This window comes from Gorilla gorilla, chromosome 15 (assembly GCF_029281585.2).
Source record: "Gorilla gorilla gorilla isolate KB3781 chromosome 15, NHGRI_mGorGor1-v2.1_pri, whole genome shotgun sequence".
Taxonomy (NCBI): Eukaryota; Metazoa; Chordata; class Mammalia; order Primates; family Hominidae; genus Gorilla; species Gorilla gorilla.
Window position 1 is genome coordinate 34,506,008 of NC_073239.2, and position 24,578 is coordinate 34,530,585.

The 24,578-nt window shown below is 37.1% G+C and overlaps 1 protein-coding gene and 1 gene segment (V, D, J or C); both read right to left on the bottom strand.

Annotated features, from left to right (window-relative positions):
* LOC101135612 (T cell receptor alpha chain MC.7.G5) overlaps window positions 1-24,578 on the bottom strand; it is a 548,557-nt gene that overhangs the window by 428,427 nt on the left and 95,552 nt on the right. The gene's annotated exons all lie outside the window — the stretch shown is intronic.
* Window positions 21,939-22,511, bottom strand: LOC101136950 (T cell receptor alpha variable 24-like). The segment is given in 2 exon segments: window positions 21,939-22,297; window positions 22,457-22,511. Coding segments are annotated over 2 exon segments (414 nt in total).

A 24,578-nucleotide genomic window follows, 5' to 3' on the forward strand; every position in this document is an offset into this window, starting at 1 on the left:
TGTCTTATACATGCAGTCAACAATAATACGAAAAAAAGCTCAACTTCACTGATCGTTAGAGAAATGGAAGTTAAAACCACAAAGAGATTCCATCTCACACCAGTCAGAATGGCTATGAGTAAAAAGTCAAAAAACAACAGATGCTAGCAATATTGCAGAGAAAAAGGAACACTTATATACTGTTGGTGGGAATGTAAATTAGTTCAACCACTGTGGAAGACAGTATGCCAATTCCTTGAAGATCGAAAAACAGAAATACCATTTGACCCAGCAATACCATTTCTGGGTATATACCCAAAGGAATATAAGTCATTCTATCATGAAGACACATGGATGTGTATGTTCAGTGCAGCACTGTTCACAATAGCAAAGACATGGAATCAACCTAAATGCCCATCAAAGACTAGATAAAGAAAATGTGGTAATATATACACCATGGAATCCTACACAGCCATAAAAAGAAATGAGATTATGTCCTTTACTGGAACATGGGTGGAGCTGGAGGCCATTATTCTCAGCAAACTAACACAGGAACAGAAAACCAAATACCGCACATTCTCTTTTATAAGTGGGAATGAAGTGATGAGAACTCATGGACACAAAGAGGGAAAACACACACACTGGGGCCTACTTGAGGGTGGAGGGTGGGAGCAGGAATAGGATCAGGAAAAATAACAAATAAGTACTAGGTTTAATGCCTGGATGACAAAATAATCTGTATAAGAAACCCGCATGACACAGAATTACCTATATAACAAACCTGCACAAGTTTACCTGTATAACAAACCTATTTTAAGTTCAATACCCCGAACTTAAAACAAAAGTTAAATTAAAAAAAAAAAAGAAAGGTGTCAAGGGACTAAATGTCCAAATATAGTCAAAGAACAAGTACAGTGAGAGTAACTGAGGGTGAGAATCTCAGGGCGGGAGGTTTTAGACTGCAGGTAAGATTTCAGAGGTGGAGCAGAACATTATCATAAGACCTGTCTAGATGGTGGCTATGGGAGTTAATGGCTAAAGGGGATTCAAATTAATGGTCTTTAAAGTTGATGAGTTCGGGCTTCTCACTGAATGGCTCATGTATCCTCATAGCGAATCTAACTCATGTCCCTAGTATTTTATTGTATCCTTAGTATTTGCCAGTAAAAATTTTCAATTATAACTAAATATATATGTTCAGTAAATATTTTCTGAGTACTTACTATTTGCCAGGCACTGTCCTAGATACAGAGGATGCTTCAGTGAATAAAAACCAAAAATACAGGCTTCAAACTTTTGTGTGTTCAAATACAGGAGAGTAGAGGATGGTGTTAAACAAAAGGTAAATGAGATTAAAGACTGTGTGAAAGAGAAAAGGAGTGTGAACAAAGTGACTGTAAGGACGTTGAAAGTGATATGTCAATCTTTGGAAACTGCTACCAGCACATCTCAGTGCACTTTCTAAGATTTGTGTGTAGATATCTGTTCCCTTATCTTTCACTCATGGAATCAAAGCAATTTCCAAGTATGATCATCATAGTAATTTACATTTATCTTCCCATTCTATGGACCAGAAAAATTCCTCAATCTGTGTGAAGTTTCCAAGAATAATTGGAAGCCACTCAGATCCAGGATCAAACTCCTCTTTCCTACTTCCTTTGCTTTATGTTCTAATTTCTTCAATATCCATTCTGCCTGGGAAACGTACGGCTAATAAAGAGCTGAGGATGCGTTAGAATTCTTCCACAATCAAAACACACATTTTGACTGCTATTTGAATGTTTAGGGGACTAGCATTACCTTTCTATACGATTAAGGACCATTGATTTTCTCAACTCATAACTCGCAATTTCTACCCTAACATTCCGGACCTTTTGCTCTAACATGTGTCTTAGATGGCTACTATAATCCATTCCACTGATGCTTTATTTGATTCATTATTTTGGGGTTTTCTTCTTATGATTGCTTCCAGTAAGATGAGGTTAAACAATGTGTGTTCAGATTTTAGTGTTAGACAATCTCAGGTTTAAAAATAAATTTAAAGTTGATGCTAACTTATTAATACTGTGAATATTAGCAGGTTTTTAAATCTCTTTGAGACTCAGTTTTCTAATCTGTAACATACATCTCAAAATAATTCTCAACCAAATGGTAATAAATATTAAAATATGTAATATACTTAGGGATTTCCTGTAAAGATATTGACCTTCAAGGCCTAAAGGAAAGGAATACTTGATAGGTTAAAATATGTAAAAATTTAAAATTATATTAGAAATAAGCAATAAAAAGGTAATGTTAGAATAAAATATTCAAACAAATAATGTATTATTTAAGGCATGAAACTAATTCTTACGAATAAAAAGAGAAAAGAAGACAACTAAATAGAAAAATATTCAAAAGATAGGAATAAGCATATTGCCAAATGAAAAAGTGCCAATACATGTAGAAAAAAGTTGCTCAAAAACACTATGAATCAGGAAAATGACTAAAGATAATATATCTTTGGATTATTAAAAACTGGACTGGGTGCGGTGGATCATACCTATAATCCCAGCACTCTGAGAGGCCAAGGCTGGCAGATCTCTTGAGCTCAGGAGTTTGAGACCAGACTGGGCAACATGGCAAGATCCTGTCTCTACAAAAAGTAGCCAGGAGTGATGGTGTGTACCTGTAGTCCCAGCTAGTCAGGAGGCTGAGGTGGGAGGATTGCTTGAGTTTTGGAGGTGAAGGTTGCAGTGAACCGAGATCCGGCCACTGCACTCCAGCCTGGGTGACAAGAGTGAGACCCAGACTCAAAATAAATAAATAGAATAATTAAGTAAAATAAAAATAAAAGCCGTTAGTAATTCTCAATTTTTATAAAAACATAAAATGAGTTCTTTCACCTACTGTTGGTTGGAAGCTATTTAACACATTATATATATTATATTTATTAATTATATAATAGTTATAATGGATACATTATGTGTATAATAATACATATATATGTATTATATACAGTGTAGTTACATCATTAGGAGGGCAAATTGCCACTTTCTCCAAAAATTTTAAATGCACCTTCCCTTTGACATAGTAATTTCAGTTTCGGAAATCTCATTAAAATAAACACTTCCACATACACACAAACTAAGGTGAATCTATAAAGATGTAGAACACAACGTTCTTTATGACAGTGAGGCAATAGGAACAAATATGCATCAACAGAAAAGCAATTATATGATGGAATGTCTCAAAGTACTAAATAAGCACCAAAAAGAATAAAGTGAACTTCTCTATTGATATAGAAAGATCTCTAGGACAATTTATTAAATGAAAAATAAATGGAAAGTTAAAAAATCTAATAAATCCAATTTACATGACAAAACTGTGTGTATGTATGTAAGTCTGTGTGTGATTGCATAAAGTTATATGCAAAGATAGATAACTGAAATTAAACTGGCTATCGTGGTATACCTTAAACTGTCAAAGCTAGTGTTCTTTGAAAAGAGTGGTGTGAGATAGGGAAGAATGAGGAAATGCAGCTAAGTCTTCCGCTTTTGCTTTATCTGAGTCATTTATGGTGAGATGGATTTGTGTGCTGCTTAGGAAATAAAACGTGATGAAGACTATTTAAAGATTCAAGACTTCAAGAAAAATAAAAACAAATTAATATTCATTTGATTTTTGTTTCTTTCCAAAAAGAAAAACCTTCATCACAAATATGCATGCTCTAGTAACTAGTGTTACTGCACTAGTAAGAAAGAACATTTCAGATTTTTCTTGCAGAAACATCAACTTGTTTCTGGTAATTGGAACAACTATAACAGCATGCATTTCAAAGCTAGGACTTGCCCCTGGATCCGGAAAAGCCTTTGGGACAAGCAGAATTATTTTGATTTTCCTTATGCATTCATTTTTACTAACAAACTGAAATGAATTTTTTTTGACATGAAGAAGAGTCTTGAAAATTCTTAACCCTCTTCGTTTTATTGCTATGTTCAAATTATGATTCACAGCCTCTTTATCATTTTTCTCAGCCGCATCAACAATAAAGTTCTTATTCCTATCTTTTTACCCTTCATAGTATCTCCCTTATTTACTTTACCTATTTTCCTCCTTCTCTCCTTCCCTTCCTTTTCCTCTTTTCTTGTTACTTTTGGACTCCTATCGACATTTGGTTCTAGATGAATGTTACCCTCCTCCTCACTTGCCACCAGGGAGATATTGCACAGGTGCAGCCCCATCTGTCCCAGTGTGCGACTCTGACGATGCAATAGTACACAGCAGTGTCTCTCAGCGTAGCGTGGGGCAGGATCAAGGTGCTGGACTTTCTGTCTTCGGTGATGATCAGAGAGGCCATTTCATTGGTTTCATTGTTTTTTAGACCATGAATGATATACTGTGGCCCTTGGGAGTGAATCTGTCGATACCAATACACATACTCATTTCCACTGATGGTAGAGTGATTACAAGGCAGGTTTGCAGCTCTTCCTTCAGCGCAATCCATGGAGGTAGGCTGGGTGGTCTTAGCATCAATTATAGTTCCTAAGGGGTCAAGAAAATCAGATTAGCTCATGACTCTCAAACCAATGTAATTCTATGGATCAAGGATACAACACTCCCTTAACATTCCAAAACTTTTATGTCCTGCAAGAACACAAAAAATATCATTGCTGTTAATTATAAAGACCAAAGATACATGCCAATAATCAGAGACCCTCTAGGCTGTATTCCATGGGCGCTTGACTTAGTAAACCCATAGATTTCTTAAAACCGAATACTGCCAAGGGCTCTTCTGGGATTATGGTTATGATCTAGCCTGGTATGTAGATGTATGTACTTCCTAGACAAATGCACAGAACAGTTCTCAGTCATATCTAGTATGCTGGATAAAGCACAGGGAGCATAGAGGGCAAACCACCCTTCGGGGTCCCTTGTCCTCAGAAGCCCTCCCTAGGTAGACACAGAGCACTTACCAAAGGTCAGAAACACAGTTACTCTTGCCACCAGCCTCATACTTCAAGGACAAATGAGGATTGTGGACCCAGAGTTCAGTTTTTGTGTCTGATTCTAGATTTAAAGAATTTCCAGAGAACAGAAGCAACAGCTACTAGTAAAGACTTGCAAGGAGTGCAGCTCTCATTGTGTTGTTGTCAGGATCTTGTCAGCCAATGACAGAGCAGTTGCTTTTCTATGTCTTCCTCCCCAGGTTTAGTCATGTTCCTGAGAAGACGGTGAGGATATCAACCAGACATCCTCAACTCAGGGGGTGTCTACTGAAATCATTTATGAGGTTTAAAGTCTAAGAGCCTGGCACAGAATGAGGAAAACTGATCATAAGGATGTATCTATCCAGACCTTTTCTTCCATCATTTCTTCCTCAGTGTACCAAATAAAGTTTCCTCTGCTCCATGGAGCTTGTGGAAAGTGTCATTAAATCCCAGAAGCCTATAGTGAGCTCTGTGTTGTAAGGAGTTGGAAATTCCCATCTACATTCTAGAAAATGGAAGTGAGGTTCAAAAGTAGGAAGTGATGTGCTCAGGGGGAAAATAAAAATTAATAACATTGACACTGAAAGCTAAGTCTCCCCAAACTCGGGTTTTCTATAGAGGTCCCTGGAATCATGTGTCGACTGTTGTCTAAGTAGCCATTTCTCAATACATCTGTTCTTGATATAGTGACTAATGACATAAATGGTGCTGGCTCTCATCCACCTTAAACTCATGGCCTTCATGTTCATTTCCTAATTTCTATGCCCATGCTTATGCCTACTGTGTGCACCAAGGACACTGAGGCGGAAAGAAAAGAGACCAGGAAAAGCAAAGAAGGTTGGGGTGGTGGTGGTAAGAATAGATAAAGGAAAGGAAGAAAAAGGTGTAAGGAATAGGGGAGGTAAGAGATGATTAGGGAAGTGAAACTTGGAGAAAGCAGTGTTAAGGGAGGTGCTCTGAAAAGACTTAGTCCATCAGTGTAAGGGCCCCAGAACTTCTGAAACCATAACACACTTAATAAGAGATCATAAAGTATAATTTGTCTAAAGAGGATAAAAGTGTATCTTTTTTTTTCCTGTTTTCTGTGGAACTTTAGTGGAAAACATAAGCTTAGCGTCCCTTCTGCAAGAAAGAAACCTGAGTTTTAAGGTGAAGCAGCCCCCTCTTGTGACTGACTGACTGAATGAACTGTGTAGCTATAATCAGGCAAAAAGTCAGCCAGCAATCTTCTGACTCTTTTATCAGGTTTGAAGGTAGGTATCTTAGTTTTAATACCTCTGTACTCATCTTTGTTTTATCAGTCCTCTAACACTCCAAGAAAGGTTTTAACTATTTTTTAAATTACTTTGTTATTTCAATAATATTCCCATTATAATTCTCAATTGCTGACTTGGAGTTAATTTTTCTTTTGTTTCTAATCTTCCCATAATTAAAGGATAGTTCAAAAGCCCATACTATTCAGTGTTTATAAGAGATATTGGCGGCCTGGCATGGTGGCTCACGCCTGTAATCCCAGCACTTTGGGAGGCCAAGGAAGGCAGATCATGAGGTCAGGAGATCGAGATCATCCTGGCTAACACGGTGAAACCCTGTCTCTACTAAAAATACAAAAAATTAGCCGGGCGTGGTGGCACGTGCCTGTTGTCCCAGCTACTTGGGAGGCTGAGGCAGGAGAATTGCTTGAACCCGGGAGGCGGAGGTTGCAGTGAGCTGAGATTGTGCGATTGCACTCCAGCCGGGGCGACAGAGCAAGACTCTGTCTCAAAAAAAAAAAAAAAAAAAAAAAGAGAGATATTGGCACAGAATAAGCACTCAATAATTACTTGTTTCATGAATGAGTAGATGAGTCATAACTGACAAATTTACTGAGAGAACTTATGCAGAGCAAATCTTTAAATTATTCTCTGTGCACTCTTTCAGTTTTCTGGAATAGATTTTGAACAAAAGACTACAAAGGGGTAAACACAGGGTCAGATTCGTAGGCAAAAATTCAATGATAGACAATAAATTTCCCCAACATGGGTGTGAAAAATCAAACTACAAAGATATGGAGTAAAAGTCATAGTAATAATATTCCATTCATTTAAAAAATATTCACTAAGAGCCTACTCTGTACCAGATCATAAAGATGTAAGGTAACAGGACAGTACTGCCGAAAACATAAGAAGAAACAAACAATTACTTAAAGTAGGGAGGACTATATCATGTTGTTACATTAACAAAGGCAGAAGAAAAGTAATTAATGCAATTTCCTTTTTTGCTTTTGGTTTGTTCGCCTTTATTTTTTGGAAGACAATTGAGGCCACTAACAGGTGATTTTTAAATGGTATTGAAAAACCATTAAGTATTTTGCATAGCTCTAAAGAATAAAAAATGTATTTGTCCAATCTATTGAGTATTCGCAGAGTATCTTACATTTTAGAAGATTACATGATCTCTAAGATCATAATGGGTAAGGTTTTCTCCTCCTTTGCTCGATGAAAAACCAAAATAATGAGTTCAACTTATTTTAACTTCTTTATGATTTACCACCATAAAATATATACACATCTATTATTAAAAGTTTAAATTTATCAAAACCTACACACACAAGAGAATTTGATACAAGGCCAATACCCTCACATGATGAATACTCTCAACAGTCTAGAACTGTAGAAAAGAGTCCTTAATCTAATAAAAGGTATCTATGAAAATATCCAAGGCTAACATTGTAATTAATTGTAAAATACTAAACATTTTTTCTCTGAGGTTAGGAACAAGACACATTATCACACTTCCATGTATTATCGCATTGGAATAACTGGCATCAAGTCAGGAAAGAAAATAAAATGCATACGTTTGGGAAAGGAATAAGTAAAACTCTTCTTCTGCATAGATAACATAATTTGAATATAAAAAAATTTAAAAGAATCTGTAAAGAAACTACTAGAACTAATGGATGAATTGCACAGTGATTGAATAAAAAAATTCCATTGTATTTCTAGATTCTAGCTAAAAGCAATTGGAAAATAAAATAAAAATGCCATTTACAATGAAATAAACAAATGAATTTAATTAAGGATATGAAAGTTCATTAAAATGAAAATTATAAAACATTAATAAAAGGAATTAGAGAGGACCTAAATAAATGGAGAGCTATATTTATAAATCTAAGGAATCCATATTTAAATTATCAATTTTCTCAACCTGATCATAAACTCAGCAAATTTGAATCAAATTACCAGAAATTTGTTGTGGTAGAAGTTTGAGAATCTGTTTTGCAATTTCTATGGAAATTTAAATCCTATAGCAAGCTAGACAATCTTGAAGAAAAAGGTGGGGGATAGTTGGAAGAATTGCATTTCCAGATTTCAAGACTTATGTGAAACTTCAGTAATTAAGAGAAAATGGTCTATTGGTATGAGAATTGTTAAAAAGATGATTTAACAGAATCATGTCCAGAAATAGATGAACACATATGTAATCACTTGATTTTCTCCAAAGGTGCCAATGCAATTCAGGGGAGAAGAAATGGTCCACATACAAAATTCCACTAGTGATGCTGGAAGTGCGCCCAAGAAGCAGAGAAAAGTCATGACCTTACAAGAAAAAACTTTATTGCTTGATATTAAGCTGCAGCTGCAGTTGGAGTTGCCTGCAATTTCAGACAGATGATTCATCTTGTGAACAGACTACATAAACTTACAGAACTGCTATATACAGTATGGTACTGTAAACATATTTTTTCTTTCTTATGATTCTCTTAATATCATTTACTTTTCTCTAGTTTACTTTATTGTAAGAATGTGGTATATAATACATATAACATATAAAATATGTGTTAATTGATTGTTTATGTTATCACTAAGGCTTCTAGTCAACAGTAGGTTATCAGTAGTTAAGTTTTGGGGGATCCAAAAGTTGTATACAAATTTTTGAATGCTTGGGGGTTGGTGCCCCAAACCCTCATGTTTCTCAAGACTCATCTGTACATAGGGACCCAGAAGTCCAACCCCCACCTGGCAGTTTGATGATCCTCCCTGCCCTCTGATGTCAATGAGGCTGAATGGGGACCCTGGATTCTATCTCTACCAGGTAGTAAGGCGGTGTTCCCCTTCCCCTGCTGGAGTGGCATCAGAGAAAAGGAGAAAAAACAAAAATTTTAAATAAGATCCAGAGCTTCAAACACAACACTCAAATGTTCAGATTTCAATAAAAAAAAATCACTCAATATACTCAGAACCAAGAAGATCTCAAACAGAATTTTAAAGAGACAATCAGTAGATGCCAACCCTGAGATGAAAGTGATGGTAAAATTACCTGACAAAGATATTAAAGCAGCCATGATGAAAATGTTTCGAAGGGCAACTACAAACATGCTGGAAACAAATGAAAAAACAGAAAGCTTCAGGTGGAAATAGAAATCTCAGCAAAGAAGTAAGATACATAAAAAAGAACCAAGATATAAAATGGAAACTTTAGAACTTAAAAATATAGCTGAAATAAAAAGTCCACCAGATGGGCTTAATAGCAAAATGGAGGGGACAGAGAAAATTATTAGTGAACTGGAAGGTAGAACAGAAGAAATTACTCAATCTGAATAACAAAGGGAAAATAGAATGATTAAAAAAATGAACCAAGCCTCAGGGAATTGCAGGACTATAACAAAATATCTAACATTCCTTTCATCAGAGTACTAAAAAAGAAAAAGGGTAGGGCTGAAAAAGTATCAAAGTAAAAGCCAAAAACTTCTCAAGTTTGGCAAGACACAAAATATAGCAGTATGCTGAGTTTAAAAAGTCAATCCCCAAAGGTCATTTATATAACATATATGGAATTACAAAATTATAGAAATGAAGGACAGATTAATAGTTCCTAGGGATGAAGGAGGGGATGGGAGCAGAGAGGAAGTGAATACGGCTACAAAAGGACAACAGAAAGCATCCTCGTGGTGATAGAAATGTTCTGTGCCTTGACTGAGTCAGCGTCAATATCCTGGTTGTGATATTGTACTATAGTTTTACACCACTGGAGTAAACTGAGTAAAGGATACATATGATCTGTCTTAATTTTTAAAACATATGTGAATTTATAATAATCTCAAAATTAAAAAGTTTAAAAATACATGTCAACAATATTAAGTACTAGCAAGGTTGTGGAGAATTGAAACTCCTTTCCATAATGATATAACCTCAAAAATGGCTTGGAAGTTTCCAATAAGGTTAAAGATACGCCTGTCCTATGGCCCAGAGATTCTACTACAACAATAAAACTTATATAAGAATGTTCAACAATTTCACATGTCCACAAAAAGACTTACATAAGAACATTTATAGCAGTTGTATTCATCATAGCCCCAAACTGGAAACAACACAAATTTCTATTACCAGAGAAGTAGATGAACAAGATGGCATATTCATACAATGGAACAGTATTCAACATAAGAAACATGTAAAATGTAATGCATGATTTCATTAATATGAAATTCAAGAGAAAGCAAAACTAATCTAAGGCAACAGAAATCAAAATAGTGGTTATCTCTAGAGGTGGGTATTGATTGAAAAGAGGAATGAAATAATTTCTGGGTTGGTGGAAATATTCTGCATCTTGATTGGTGGAGGATTATTAACAGGTATGTGCATAACTAAAACGTTCACAAGCATTTGATGAATGTTCGTGCACTTTACTATATGCATATTATATCTCAATACAAAAACCAAAGAGATACGCTGACAGAACTAAATATAGTGACAACACAAATTCTGTATCTTTCCTAATATTAAGACCACCTAGGTTTCCCAGACATTTCTTATCTACTTGGCTGAAAGTCTTTCAGGCTTTTGAATCAATTGAATAAAGTAACCACAGGCTTGTCCTTTGCTGTTGGGCATCAGAAAGCACTCAAGTCTCCTAATAATTTTATTTATGTATCAACCTATATGTATGAATGTTTAAAAAAACATGAGTTCAACTCCACTGGGTCTGCATAGATTTCTCCCTTCATTATTTATTACTTTTCCCAACAGTGAGAAATCTGGCTCTCATGATCTATGATCTATTATATATTTTACTTATACACATTTGTTCAATCCAAATGCTCACATAAATTACTTTAAGAATTGCTAACCTATACCCCTTGAGAAACAAATTTATTAACTACAGAATGGTATTTGTGTGCCATTCTTTTGCCTTTAGTCTTACAATATCTATTCAAAATACTGTTTTCAAAAATTATTCAGGTTAGTTATTTTCTTCCACATTAAAGACAGTGTCACTGTGTTTACATTATTCACTATAATATTGTTGGAAGCATTTGTTACACTTTCTATTTCTTTTGGGGTTCCATTCACATTCTAGTTATTAAAAAATTTATACACAGTAAGATTTAGTTTTTGCGGTATACAGGTCTATGGTACAGTTCTCACCAACCCTTTGATCTGTTTCCTATCTTTATAGTTTTGCTTCTACCCATATGTATTAATAATATAAATAAACTCACACAATATGTAGTCCTTTGGACTTAGTTTCTTTTATTTACCAAGACACGTTGAAGATTCATCCATGTTGTCACATGAGTCAATATTTCATTTCTTTTTGTTGCTGAGTAGTACTCAATCATGTGGATGAACCACAATGTGTTTAACCATTCTCCAGGTGAAGGACATCTGATCGTTCCCAGGTTTTAGTAATTATGAATTAAGCTTCTGTAAACATTCACATGGAAATTTTTATGTGAACATAACTTTTATTTCTCTTGGCTAAATACGTAGGAGAGGGATTGATGAATCATATTGTAAGTGAAGTTTAACTTTATAAGAACTGCCAACCTGTTTTACAAAGTGCTGATCATTTCTCTTTCCTATCAACAATGTATGAGAGTTCCAGCTGATGTGTAGCCTAACCAGTACTGATATTCTCATATATTTGAACTTTATCCATTCTTATAGGTGAGTAGATGTAAGTTACTTCATATCTTGAGGTTTCAATTTCTTTCTTTATAAGTTTGAAATTATAATACCTGCTTCATAAAACAATATTATCCTTACCTGTTTTTAATCTTATCTCCTGTGAGTGAGCAAGAAAAGCAGAGATGTGGACTAATGCGCCCCATTGCTGTAAAGGATGGAGAATCACTCTAATCACTCTAGACAGCATGGAGATACAGATTGGATGTGACCAAAAAAAGAAAGAAAGAAAGAAAAAAAAGAAAGAAATGAAGGAAGGAAAGAAAGAGAGATAAAAAGGAAGAAAGACATGATTAATGCCTTCTGAAGGAGGTCTTTTATTTTATTTCATTTTTTTTTTTTTTTTTTTTTTTGAGACAGAGCCTCGCTCTGTCACCCAGGCTGGAGTGCAGTGGTGCGATCCATGCTCACTGCAACCTTGAAGGAGGTCTTTTAAGCAGACTCTACTGATGGTTTTTGTACAGTAGTTAGCTGTAGTCTTTGAGAAAACCTTCAAAAAAAAAATCCTATGAAGAAAGATTTTGGAGGAAGAAGCCAAACACTTCAATTTGACACTAGAATCAAATTGAAACTGTCAGTCCACCGCTTGTTTCTCTGTACATGGGGTCTCCCAGACAGAAAATATTGGAGAATCAAAGGATGACAGCCCCTCATGTGTGCTTAATAAAAGATACACTGGGAAGAAAAGAGAAACAATCAGTGAGGGAAAACAAGAAATATCAGACCATACTCTCCTTAAATTTGGTAAAGAATCAAAACGAGATCCTAATTATACTGGTAAGGTGGTGTTTTTGTTTTTTGTTTTTTGTTTTTTGTTTTTTTACTTCTGATGTGAATCATCTCTGGCAGCCGTTTTGATGGATGAAATCACTCCCCTACTGGCTGTAAAGGTCACTTTTTGATCTTTCCAGAATTATTTATGAGGCCTTTTATAATTCATGTCTGTTTTCTAGTGCTTGTGATTTTGTTAATTAGTATTATTTTTTACTTTGGCATGATTGTAGCAGAAAAACACAGAAAACGTATGAAAGAAAAAAAGAGAAAGGAAGGAAAACTTCGTGGGAGAAAGACCCACCTTCCCCTCCCCTCCCCCGAAAAAAAGGTCAGTTTGAGAGGATCCGTGTGCAAAAGGGCCAAGGCTATGACAGAAGAGGAGAAAATAATTTTTACAATAATTTTAACATAACTGTTTTTGGCACAACTCTGAAATAGCCTTGGAAATGTTATAATGGATGAAAACAACTACTAAATAATTATGGTGCTCTTAGAAATTGACCTAAACGTGCGTGTGCTCCCATCCATATTTTTCTATATACATATGTTATTTTGTTTTATAAGTGGCATAGTACTATTTTGTATTTGACTTTGTTCATTTGATAAATTAACTTAATTCCGTTACAAAATTTTCATCACAATAATTTTATGGCAACAAAACTTTTTATTAAAAAGGTGCAAAAACTTTATTTGACCATTTAGCTGACCAATCTCAGTTGATTTTAATGTTTAAACTCTCCAATACAGTTGTATTTTTATCCTCTCTTTCCCAAGATAAAAATCTTTGTAAGTACTGAGAAATAAAGTAATTGGTCAAATCAGTGAACACACTTTGAAATCTATGGCTAACTTTTCCCCGTAGTTAGACCAATGAACATGGCTACCGGAACTTGAATCATCAGCTTCATCTTGGCTTGGCAAATATAATTGCAGTTGGAAGAGTGAAAAAGAGAGCATGCCTAAATCTCTTCATGGGTCACCTTCCAGTTTCGTCTAAACTCCTCATTTTAAAAAGAGCTCTTTTCACTCAGTTCTCTGGAAAGGTGGTTACCGCATGCATAATCTTTATGCTATGTTGGACTGCATTGCATTGAAGCAGCTGAGTTCTACAGAGGTGACTCTTCAGGGAGTTGGTCGTAAACTTCTTTTAAGTTTTGTGTACATAATGAAAAATGTTTAATTTTCAAATCTTCCGCAATACAATTGAGCTAAAACCTTAAAGAAACTGCTTGGAAACCTCTGCTACCACCCAAACAGGGGTCCCAAACCCCTGGCGGCGGGGAATCTGTACGATTCTGTGGCCTGTTAGGAACCTGGCCGCAGAGCAGGAAGTGAGCGGCAGGTGAGTATTACTGCCAGAGCTCCGCCTCCTGTGAGATCAGCAGTGGCATTAGATTCTCATAGGAGCCCGAACCCTATTGCGAACCGCGCATGCGAGGGATCTAGGCTGCTCGCTCCTTAAGATAATCTAACTAATGCCTGATAATCTGAGGTAAACAGTTTCATCCCGAAACCATCACCCCACCCTGCTCCGTGGAAAAATTGTCTTCAACAAAACCGGTCCCTGGTGCCAAAAATGTTGGGGACCACTGCACTGAAAGATGACTTTTTATATAAATATCTGTATCACAATTTGTGAAAATCCACCGATTCTTCCTAAGACAATTAGAATTCTTTGAGACACCTGTGTAGAAGAAAACCGGTAGTTAAGTTTTAGGAACTAAAACTGCTAAACTCTTCCAGGTCTTAACAGAGTGAATTTCTACACGCATTCCTACTGCCATGGGGAGGAGTTGCTCGAGATCCTCACAGACATTGTAGACTTTGGCTTTCTCTGGCGCCTGCTCTTTGGGGAGAGTAGGATGATCTGCTCCTGAAGACCCAGGGCAAGATTTGGAGACAGGCAGCAGGTGCTTGGGGAGCACTGTGCCCTGCACAGAAGTAGGTTCCTACATCTGTAGTCTGGGTGGCTGTGATGTGCAGGGAGCTGTTCTTTTTTGCTTCTCCAAACTGAAATGTCAGTCTTTTCTGCTTCTTCACTTCTCCATTCTTCACTAACTGTATCAAAAAAACGGGATGTCCACCAGGCCTTTGCTTATACCACTGTATATTGCTTAAAGTAGTTGAGGAATTGCAGTACGTGGTGAAGTCCTCTCCTTCTTGTACATGCTGGTACTGAGGAATTTGCATTACCTGTTGTCCATTCACCTCTGTTTAGAAAGACAATGGGAAGCATCACATAAAATCAGATTAGATATTTAGCCCCTGAGCTACGCAGGTCTCTCTCACTCCTCTTTTCTTTTTTCCCCTTTCTGTCCACGTCTCCCTTCCCATCTCCCTCAACCTTTATCCTTTCTGTCTCTTTCTCTCTGTTTCTCTCCCTTTGTCTTAACTCTTGTTTCTCAAACAGAAAGTCCATTCCCTGCCTGCAGATACTTCTCTATCCTGTTGGATTTATTCTCTGGAAGCAGTCAGGGACGTCTCAAACTCACGTGACAATTGCATCCATAAGACCAACATTGATGTGATGAGTAGCATCTCCCTCTCCTTCCTCTTCATCCAACTGCTCCTAAATGGGTTGCCTGGTACCAGCTTCTTCCAGATCAATAGAAATAGTTGCGGTCTATTTTGGAAAGTAGATGTGTGCATTTTGGAAAGAAAGGGAAAGAGGTGAGTGCAAGTTGAGAAAACCAATCACACTGTTTTGCCCGCCGTCTCAGAGGAGAGTCTATGTTTGCCGATGCTGCCCCCCTATGGCTGGACTCAAACATTGCTGATTTGACAACAGATTATTTTATTAATACAGCTGCTTTCTAATTTAGGTGGTATGTATGTGTGTCAAGGATTGGAAGAAAAGAGTTTACTGATGGTGACATTGTTTAAGGAGGAATAATTTGCCTCTTAAAAATGGAGTCTGTGATTTAAAACTAGGGCATCCGAAGAAAAGAGAAAGTTCCATTTTGTCGCTTCCATCGTCACTAAGAATCATGTTGTGCCATGTTGCACATGCTTATAAGTGCCTTAATGGGACATATTAGGTCACAGACTTTTTAATAAATGTGGGAGACACTTGTGATTTATTGTTAGACAACCCATTACCTCAAAACAGAAGATAAGAAATACAAATTTCTCTTTTGTCACCCGGATTTCCCTGGTAAATTATCCAATTTAGAGATCATGTCTGCCATCCCACTATGTTACTTTTACACATGCCAGCGTGATGAGGGAAGACATTAATATAATTAGAAAAAAAGTCTTATCTAACAGATAATCAATTTCTATTGGAAAGCTTCCATAAACAAAAGACTTGGATAAAGTAGCTTTCTGTTCTGATCTGGCTGATAAACATCTACAGTATGTGGTGGGAAAGGTTGGAAGATAAAAACAGAAAGTAACTTAAAAAACCTGCGGACTCCCTCAGAACTTCAGTCACACTTATCACAGTGTTTATACCTGTATAACTACTGATTATCTGAGTTAGCCTTTTTGTACCTTAAAGGTGTGTTCTATATCATCTTCAAGAAATGCACTGTCTTACGTGGTAGCTACTAGCCACACGAGGATACTTAAATTTAAATTAAATAAAATTTAAAATTTAGTTTCTCATGCACACTAGCCACATTTCAAGTGCTGAGTATCCGTATGTGGCTAGTGTTTATGCAGATGCAGAACATTTTTACTATCTTTTAAAATTCTATTGGACAGTACTGCTCTAGAATATAGGGTCTATGAAAACAATGAATTTTGTCTCTTTGGTTTGCTAATGGATCACTAGTATACTCCTGATATGTGGTAAGCCCTCAGTAAGTATTTGTCTATTATTCACCAACATGTCCTACTCTAATAGCGGGTAAATTGTGGATACTCAGGTGTTCATTAAATGATAAAAAAAAAGTGTGTGTTTGTATATACACTGTGTGACGATTTAAACTTAAAATATTCCAAAAAATATTAAAATATTAGACCCATATCAATACCATATTCAAATGGTATTGGTTGACAATGTGCCCTTCTATAAAAACAATCAAGGTTTGGTTGTAGCTATTTAGAAATATTACCTTTAGGAGATACTACTTTCCTAGGGTTGCTGTAGCAAACTAACTTGGTGGCTTGACAAAAATTTATTTTCTTTATAGCCCTAGAGGCCAGAAGTCTGAAATAAAGGTGTCAGCAGGGCCATGTTCCCTCTGAACGTTCTAGGGGAGGATCCTTCCTCATCTCTTCCAGCCTCTGGTGGCTCCAGGCATCCCTTGGATATGGCTGCATAACTGCAACCTCTACCGCAGTCTTTAGATGGCCTTCTCATCTGTGTGCTTCTTTTTTCTTTTTTTTTCTGAGACAGAGTCTCACTCTGTTACCCAGGCTGGAGTGCAGTGGCTCACAGCAACCTCCACCTCCCAGGTTCAAGCGATTCTCCTGCCTCAGCCTCCCGAGTAGCTGTGATTACAGGTGTGCATCACCATGCCTGGCTAATTTTTGTATTTTTAGTAGAGACAGGGTTTCACCATGTTGGCCAGGCTAGTCTCGAACTCCTGACCTCAGGTGATTCGCCCGCCTCGGCCTCCCAAAGTGCTGGGATTACAGGCATGAGCCAACGTGCCCGGCCTCATCCGTGTGTTTCTTAAAAGAACAGTTGTCATTGGATTTAGGGCCTACCTGAATAATCCAGGGTGATCTTAACTTGATATTCTTAACTCAATTACATTCCCAAAGACCCTTTTTCAAATAACACCACATTCACTATTTCTAGGGATTAGGACATGAACATATCTTCTGTCATCATTCAACCCACTACAAGAAATCTAATGTCTTTAAAGTGTTGCCATGTAAATGTATTAATGGCGGAAATCTCAACATTTTGTGTAGGGTAAAAAGTGAATCCAAATCTGAATTACTGCATGAAACGGAAACAGACCAAGAAGCAGTTTTAGGATGTGCTGAAAAATGGCAAATCTTGTGAATTAAGATAAACTTTTGAAATGCATGCCACTGAGATGCTTTTTTTCCTTCGTAGGAATATTGGATTTGGATCTCAAAAGGAAAACAAAGCTAATAATTTTAAGGCAATAAGGACTCCTTCCCCATTCAAGAAGAGCAAGGAGTGTGCAAGGAGCACCTGTGGGGGCTTTAGGAATCCTCTTCTCTTCATCCAGGGCAGCAGTACTGGTGCAGTTTACATAGGAGGCATAAACCAAGACAGAGGAATCTCGCCCGGGTCAAGCTTGCCCTTTCCCAACTCGCAGCATGGTCTGTCTTGTAGCCTCTCTCTAGATCTTATGGTTGTTGGAAGTGGAAATTTACTAAAGGAAGAGAAGGGAAGCTGGCCATGCATTGGTTCAAGGAGTAAAAGAAATCTCTGCACTCTTAGACTGAATCTCTGCATTTCCCAGTAGGAAACATTTCCATTGAATATAAACATATAATAGCTCTCAGTGGCAAATATTTTTGTCAAAACAATTGTAAGAGAGGATCAGATTCAAAAATATTTATAATAAGATGTTACAAGTGTTATTCTATGAAATCTCAGATTCTATGAGATTCTATGAAATCTCAGATAAAAAATAAATAATGCCTGAATTGGGCCATAAAGGGTGGTAGACCTGTGTGCATATTACAATGGGAAAAATATATTCTGGGAAAAGAGGTCAGATTTAGGAAGGCCCTTAATATTCACATAAAGGGTTAGAATTTAAATATACATATATAATATATAAATATATATAATATAAAAATATATATATTACATATATGAGAGAAGGATGGAAGATTAAAATAGAAGGTAAATAGGATTCCGTAGATGGCCTTGTATTTTTGTTTGTTTGTTTGTTTGTTTCTTTTTGAGACGGAGTCTTGCTTTGTCACCCAGGCTGAAGTGCAGTGCACTCAGCTCACTGCAAACTCCGCCTCCTGGGTTCAAGCAATTCTCCTGTCTCAGCCTCTTGAGTAGCTGGGATTACAGGAGCATGCCACCACGCCTGGCAAATTTTTGTATTTTTAGGAGAGACGGGGTTTCGCCATGTTGGTCAGGCTGGTCTCCAACTCCTGACCTCAGATGATCCGCCTGCCTCGGCCTCCCAAAGTGCTGGGATTACGGACATGAGCCACCACACCCGGCCGGCCTTGTAGTTTCAATACAGAGTTTCAACTTTACAACTTCTAGTGGTTCCTCATTACCCAAAGGGAGGCAGGAAGTGATCTTATTAGATACATTTTATAATAACTCTAGTTGCCATGTAGCAGTTAGATTCAAAGAGTTGAGAATAGAGGCAGGAAGACAATTAGGAAGCCATTGCAATCATCCAAGTGAGAGGTGCTGAATGCCTAAATTAGGAAAGCAGTAAGCAATATAGAAATAGAGAAACAGATACAAGCAGTATTTGGAAGTTCAAATTGACATGACCTTGATAATTACTGGATTATCAAGGTCATGTGTTATGCTTCATTAGCACTCTGATATCTATCTGGCATAGGAATATGTTTACTTAGTTAGCTCTTGTGGGAGTTAGTATCCAAAGATGCCCCCAAAATCCTGCTTCTGATATTCATGCCCTTGTGTATTTCCCTTCTATGTTGACTCTGGGTTGGCTCCGTGACTCAATTTTAATTATATTTACAGAGGCCCCTTTTCCAAGTAATGTCACATTCATGGTTCTTATGTATGCATGATAATGCAGTAGAAATAATATTGTGGCAGTTCTGACCTAAACATTAAAAAGGCCTGGCACCTTCCACTTTTGTAATATTGGAAGCCCTGAGCCACCAGGTAAGTTGTACCCTAGAGAGATCTTGAGGAGAGACCACATGCAGAGGCCATGTGCAATGAAAGCCCTGAGAATGGCTGGGATGAGAGATGAGCCCAGCCTTCCACATTCCCACCAAGGCTCCAGGTATGGAAGTGAGCTCCAGGGGTTCTAGTCAGGCAAGCCCCCAGAGGACCCTAGCTGCAGTCAGCATCACAAGGAGCAGAAGTATCTTGAGATAGTAAAATGGCACTTGCTTAAGTGAGTTGTACCACAGTTTGTTATTCAGCAAGCCACAAAAGCTCTGGAGTCCAATGAAAAATAGTCTTTTTGAGAACTTGTGAGAAATCAACAATAAAAATGTATGCTTCCTCTGGCTGATTTCTGCTAGTCTCTAATAGCTTGACCTGAAACATCTGCCTGTTTCACCAAACTTCTTTTCAAAAGCCATCCTTGTGCTTCTGCACTGGCACAGAAGACCTGGTGGCAATGATCAGAGGTAACAAGAGCTCTGTGCAGCCACAGTACAGGAGCAGGTGGCTGATTGCTCAGGTTGGGGCCCTGCAATCAGCAGAGATCTGTGTTTCTTATTTAAGATGATTTTTATATTTCACTCACTCTTCTCTTTCCATGTGTCTAAAGTAACAAAATTTACAAGAACATGCCTGTCTGTGTCTCTATAACTAATCAGAATTTAACACATTATTTTCAATTTCAGATCAGTTTTAGAATCCAAAGACACTGAAAATTTTCTTCCATATTTACTTGGTTACATACAGCTTTCATAAAGATAGGGATATTTTTGTAAGGACCATGCACTACAGATTTACATTTTTCTTGATCGTGTGTGTGGGAAGATCTCCATCTCATTGTGGCTTAAGGCAGGCAGACTTCTCAAGGAAGTTGGAGTCATGGGCTGGTGTCAAGCAGCGTCATTCCACACTGAAGTGTTGTATGAATGTAATTAATTTCTATGTGTGCTTTGATGTGCAGGAGACTGTGAGGCATTGTGTTGCAGCCACACACAAATGAGTCAGATGTTCATCTTTTATTTTACTCATGCCTTTTGATTCTACCAATTCAGAGTTAGTTCAAGCCTCAAGATCATTGCTGGAAATATTAGAAATTCTTCCATTGATCTTTATGCCAATAATGGAGAGCTGGTTTGGGAATTTGACTAGCAGCTGGAACAGTGATCAGTCTTCTTTTGTGTAGTTCTTCTCCACTGACACTAGGGTACAATGAACCATAGCTTCTCCACACTCAGTCCTGTGCTATACCCTTCTGATTCCATATATGTTCAAATAATATTACAAATTTAGCCACTTCTGATCTGATAGTCAAATAGATTCATTACTACCTTGTGAATAAATTTTGAAAAAAGTATTTCTCTCTATCTATATATATATCTCTAAATGGGTCCAGTCAGAGATTTGTATACACTCCATTATTATTTTTAAAATGTACCAGCTTTTTTTCCTAAATATGTGATAATAACAATAATATTTTTAAAAACATAAATCCACAAAAGAGAGAGAAAATGCAATAGCAGCATAATTTAGGAAACTGGACAGGAGCTGGATAGATAATTATTAATGTAGATGTTTAGAGAAAGTTGAAATTCTAGCTTTTAGATGAGGAGGCCCAGAAGCAACTTACTTCATCTTAACAGCCCCCAAGAACGCTTAGAATTAGATGCCTCTAGAGTACAAGTGGGACCTTAAACTGGTGGGTTGTTTGGAAATCTGCAAAAGGAGGAGAGCACCAAACACTCAGCCTACTTAATATACCTGGAAATTACAAATGAAGAGACTTTGATAATAGAGTTCAGTTAGTCATCAAATATCACAATCACAGTACAAGCTGGGCGATAGACCACCTAAAATAGTGAAGGTCCTTCATCAGTGCTCCTTTATGATATTATGAGTGATATTTAAAAATGAAAATAGCCACATGTGAGAAGAACTAAAACTACAAATGTTCGTGTAGGGGAAAAGTTGAACTAAAGCAAAACCAAAATTCCCAATGGATTAAAGGAGGCAGCATCACCTGTTCTGGTATTAAACATGCATATTTCCAGGCCAGGTGTGTGAGGGAGGGGCATGCCGACATGCTCCTTTTGTGCTGTGATAAAGTATAATAGAAGAATTCGTTTTCAGGACATAGCAACAATGAGGGGGTAAATATCGCCTTTGTTTACCCAGATTGTTTTAGATAGATTTGAATAACTATTGGGTTCTTTCAGAATCATGTCAAAAGAGCAGGCAATGGGTCTGACTCCATGATGTGGTTAATGTGTTGTTGGGAGCTGGAGTTAGTATTGTTTAGTAACGGCCCAGTTACCAGGTCATGTGTTATGCTTCATTAGCACTCTGACATCTATCTGTCATAAGGAATATGTTTACTTAATTTGCTCTTGTGGTAGTTAGTTATGATCACTAGCATGGTTATTTTTCTATGTTTGCACAATCCTCTTGAAAAAAACTGTAATTCAATGAACTTGTCTTTTCCATCCTACTCACGGTTCTTTGTCAATGCTGGTAACAGTGCAACACCAGACACAGGTTTGCGTATGGGCTGCAGGTGCCTGAACAGCACTGTGTAAAGGCACAGAGGTATGTGGCTGAGTCTTCAGGCTGGGATCCTTTGATGTACAAATAGCTGTAACCCTCCTTGGTATTAAGAGTGGCACTTATTCGTCCTTTCTTCTTTTCATCCCCATTTAAAGTCATTACAAACAAGGCCTCGGGGCTTTTTGCAGTTTCCCATCTGTACCAGTGTAAGGCATAAAAATTGCTGGAAGGGAAGCTGCAGGTGAAATTGGTGCTGTCTCCCTCCTGAACATGCAGTGACTGAGGACTTTGTTCCACGTTCAGTATGCTGTTCACGCCTGTTTTTTTTAAAAAGAGTCAGACATAGAAATTGGTCTCTCTACAGAGTTGGCATTTTCTTCACACATCCCCAAATAAAACCTAGTGTCTGACTGCATCCTCCTCCTTCCTCATCATCACCCCAGACTAAGAATGTCTCCTGTAACCCCTGGACTTACAGTCAAGATGAAGCCAGAGGATTAGTAATGGGGCTGCCAAAGGATTCTTCTCCATGTTTCCTGCTCACGTACCCACAGTAGAGAAACGTTTTGCAGCCAAAATCTGTGGAAATATTCTGCTTCAGAAAACAGGATTCTGCATCTGGTTGCCTAGCCAATCAGAGACCAGCTCCCATAAATGTCCTAGAAACGCTCTGCCCTATGTTCAGTTTCCTGTGGTTCACAAAGAGGGGTCGAAGTAACTGCTTTCTTCAGGCCAACTTCATAAACTTTGAGGAAATCCCCCATGAGTGTGGAACACAACGAGAATTGACACCCTTTCAGAAGTGCGCTAACTGTGGACTGCTATTATTCAAATTTAGAGGGAGTTACAGGTGGGATGGCAATTTGTGGCAGGAAAAGCACTTTTCTTTGACTCTTCAAACATTAAAAAACAACTTTTGAATCCCTCTCAAATTATAAATGTGCACACATCTAAATTACCTTTTTCTTTATGTACATCATCTAATAAGAAAGTCATGCAATAGAGACATTACTGTTTCCAATTTACAAACAAAAAATAACCCAAAGCTCAAGGAGATTAAATAATTCACTCAAGGTCAATTACCTAAGTGACATATTAAGAATTAGAACATATATCTGTCTAGCTCTAGACTTTATAATATTTGGAATCTGATATGCCACCTACATTTGTGATGCACCATGAATGTTTTACATGTTAGATATGTTCTAAAAATAATGGAAGTCTAATTTGTGGATATTCTTTATTAAGGCTAAAAAAAATGAGAACAACCCAAATGTCCATCAGCTGGTGAATGAATAAATAAAATGCAGTATGTTCATACAAGATGTGAATGCTATTCGGCAACAAAAATAAATAAATAATAGATAAAATAAAATAAATAAGCAAAAATGAAATAAATAAAATAAAACATAATATATGCTACAACACAGATGAGCCTCAAAAATACTATTTTAAGAAAAAGAATCCAGCCACAAAAGATTACATATTGAGTGATTCCATTTATATGAAATGTTCAGAAAAGGAAGATCTATACAGATATAAGCCGGTTGCCTGGGGCCAGGGTTGGGTTAGAGATTAACTATAGTTTGGCATGAAGGATCTTTCTAGAGTGTTGAAAAGTATTTACAAATAGATTATGGTAATAGTTTCATAAATCAGTTATTAATTAAAAATCACTGAACCATACATTCAAAATGGATGAATTTATGGAATGTAAACATACTCCAATAAAGTTGTTTAAAAGTAAATAAGAATTATGCTGTCTTGCTTCTGTCACAGTCCAGATATGATGTTAGTTTGATTCAATATACATGTATTTTTTAAACAGTAATTTTTGTGCTTTGAATTTCCCTAGGAGCTCTGAGGAATTAAAAATTACAAAGCTACAGCCTCACCTAGGGGAGAGGAAAAGAAAGAAAAAAAAAACACAAAGCAACATTCCCTATTCCCTGTGAGCCCAAAATATAATTGGAGAAATAAGATATATCCAAGGGAAATTTAATAGTATAAGATAGCATTAATTAATTTTTTTCAGGATATAAATTTAACCTCTAGATATTTAGTGTATGAAGTGCCTTTAAAACCTTTCCAGCGAACAACTGAAATAAGCAAGGGAAACAGCATGGGGTATGTACTAAAATCAGGGGACAGCACTTTCCACATACATTTAAATCATGTTCTAAAAAATTAGAACAGGATTAGAAAGTATCTCAATGGTTAACTTCTAGCTTTCCTTCCCAAGAAAGGAGATAACGGTATGGGTAGTAAAGGAAATCCTGGAAGCCTCAATAATGACTCCTAGTTCAGAAGCATGAGGACTAGGGTTAGGGATGGCTGCTAGACAAACAAGCCATTCTTTTTTTTAAATTATACTTTAAGTCCTGGGGTACATGTGCAGAACATGCAGTTTTGTTACCTAGGTATGCACACGCCCTGGTGGTTTGCTGCACCCATCAACCTGTCACCTACATTAGGTATTTCTCCTAATGTTATCCCTCCCCTAGTCCCCCAGCCCCCGACAGACCCCAGTGTGCAATGTTCCTCTCCCTGTGTCCATGTGTTCTCATTGTTCAACTCCCGCTTATAAGTGAGAACATG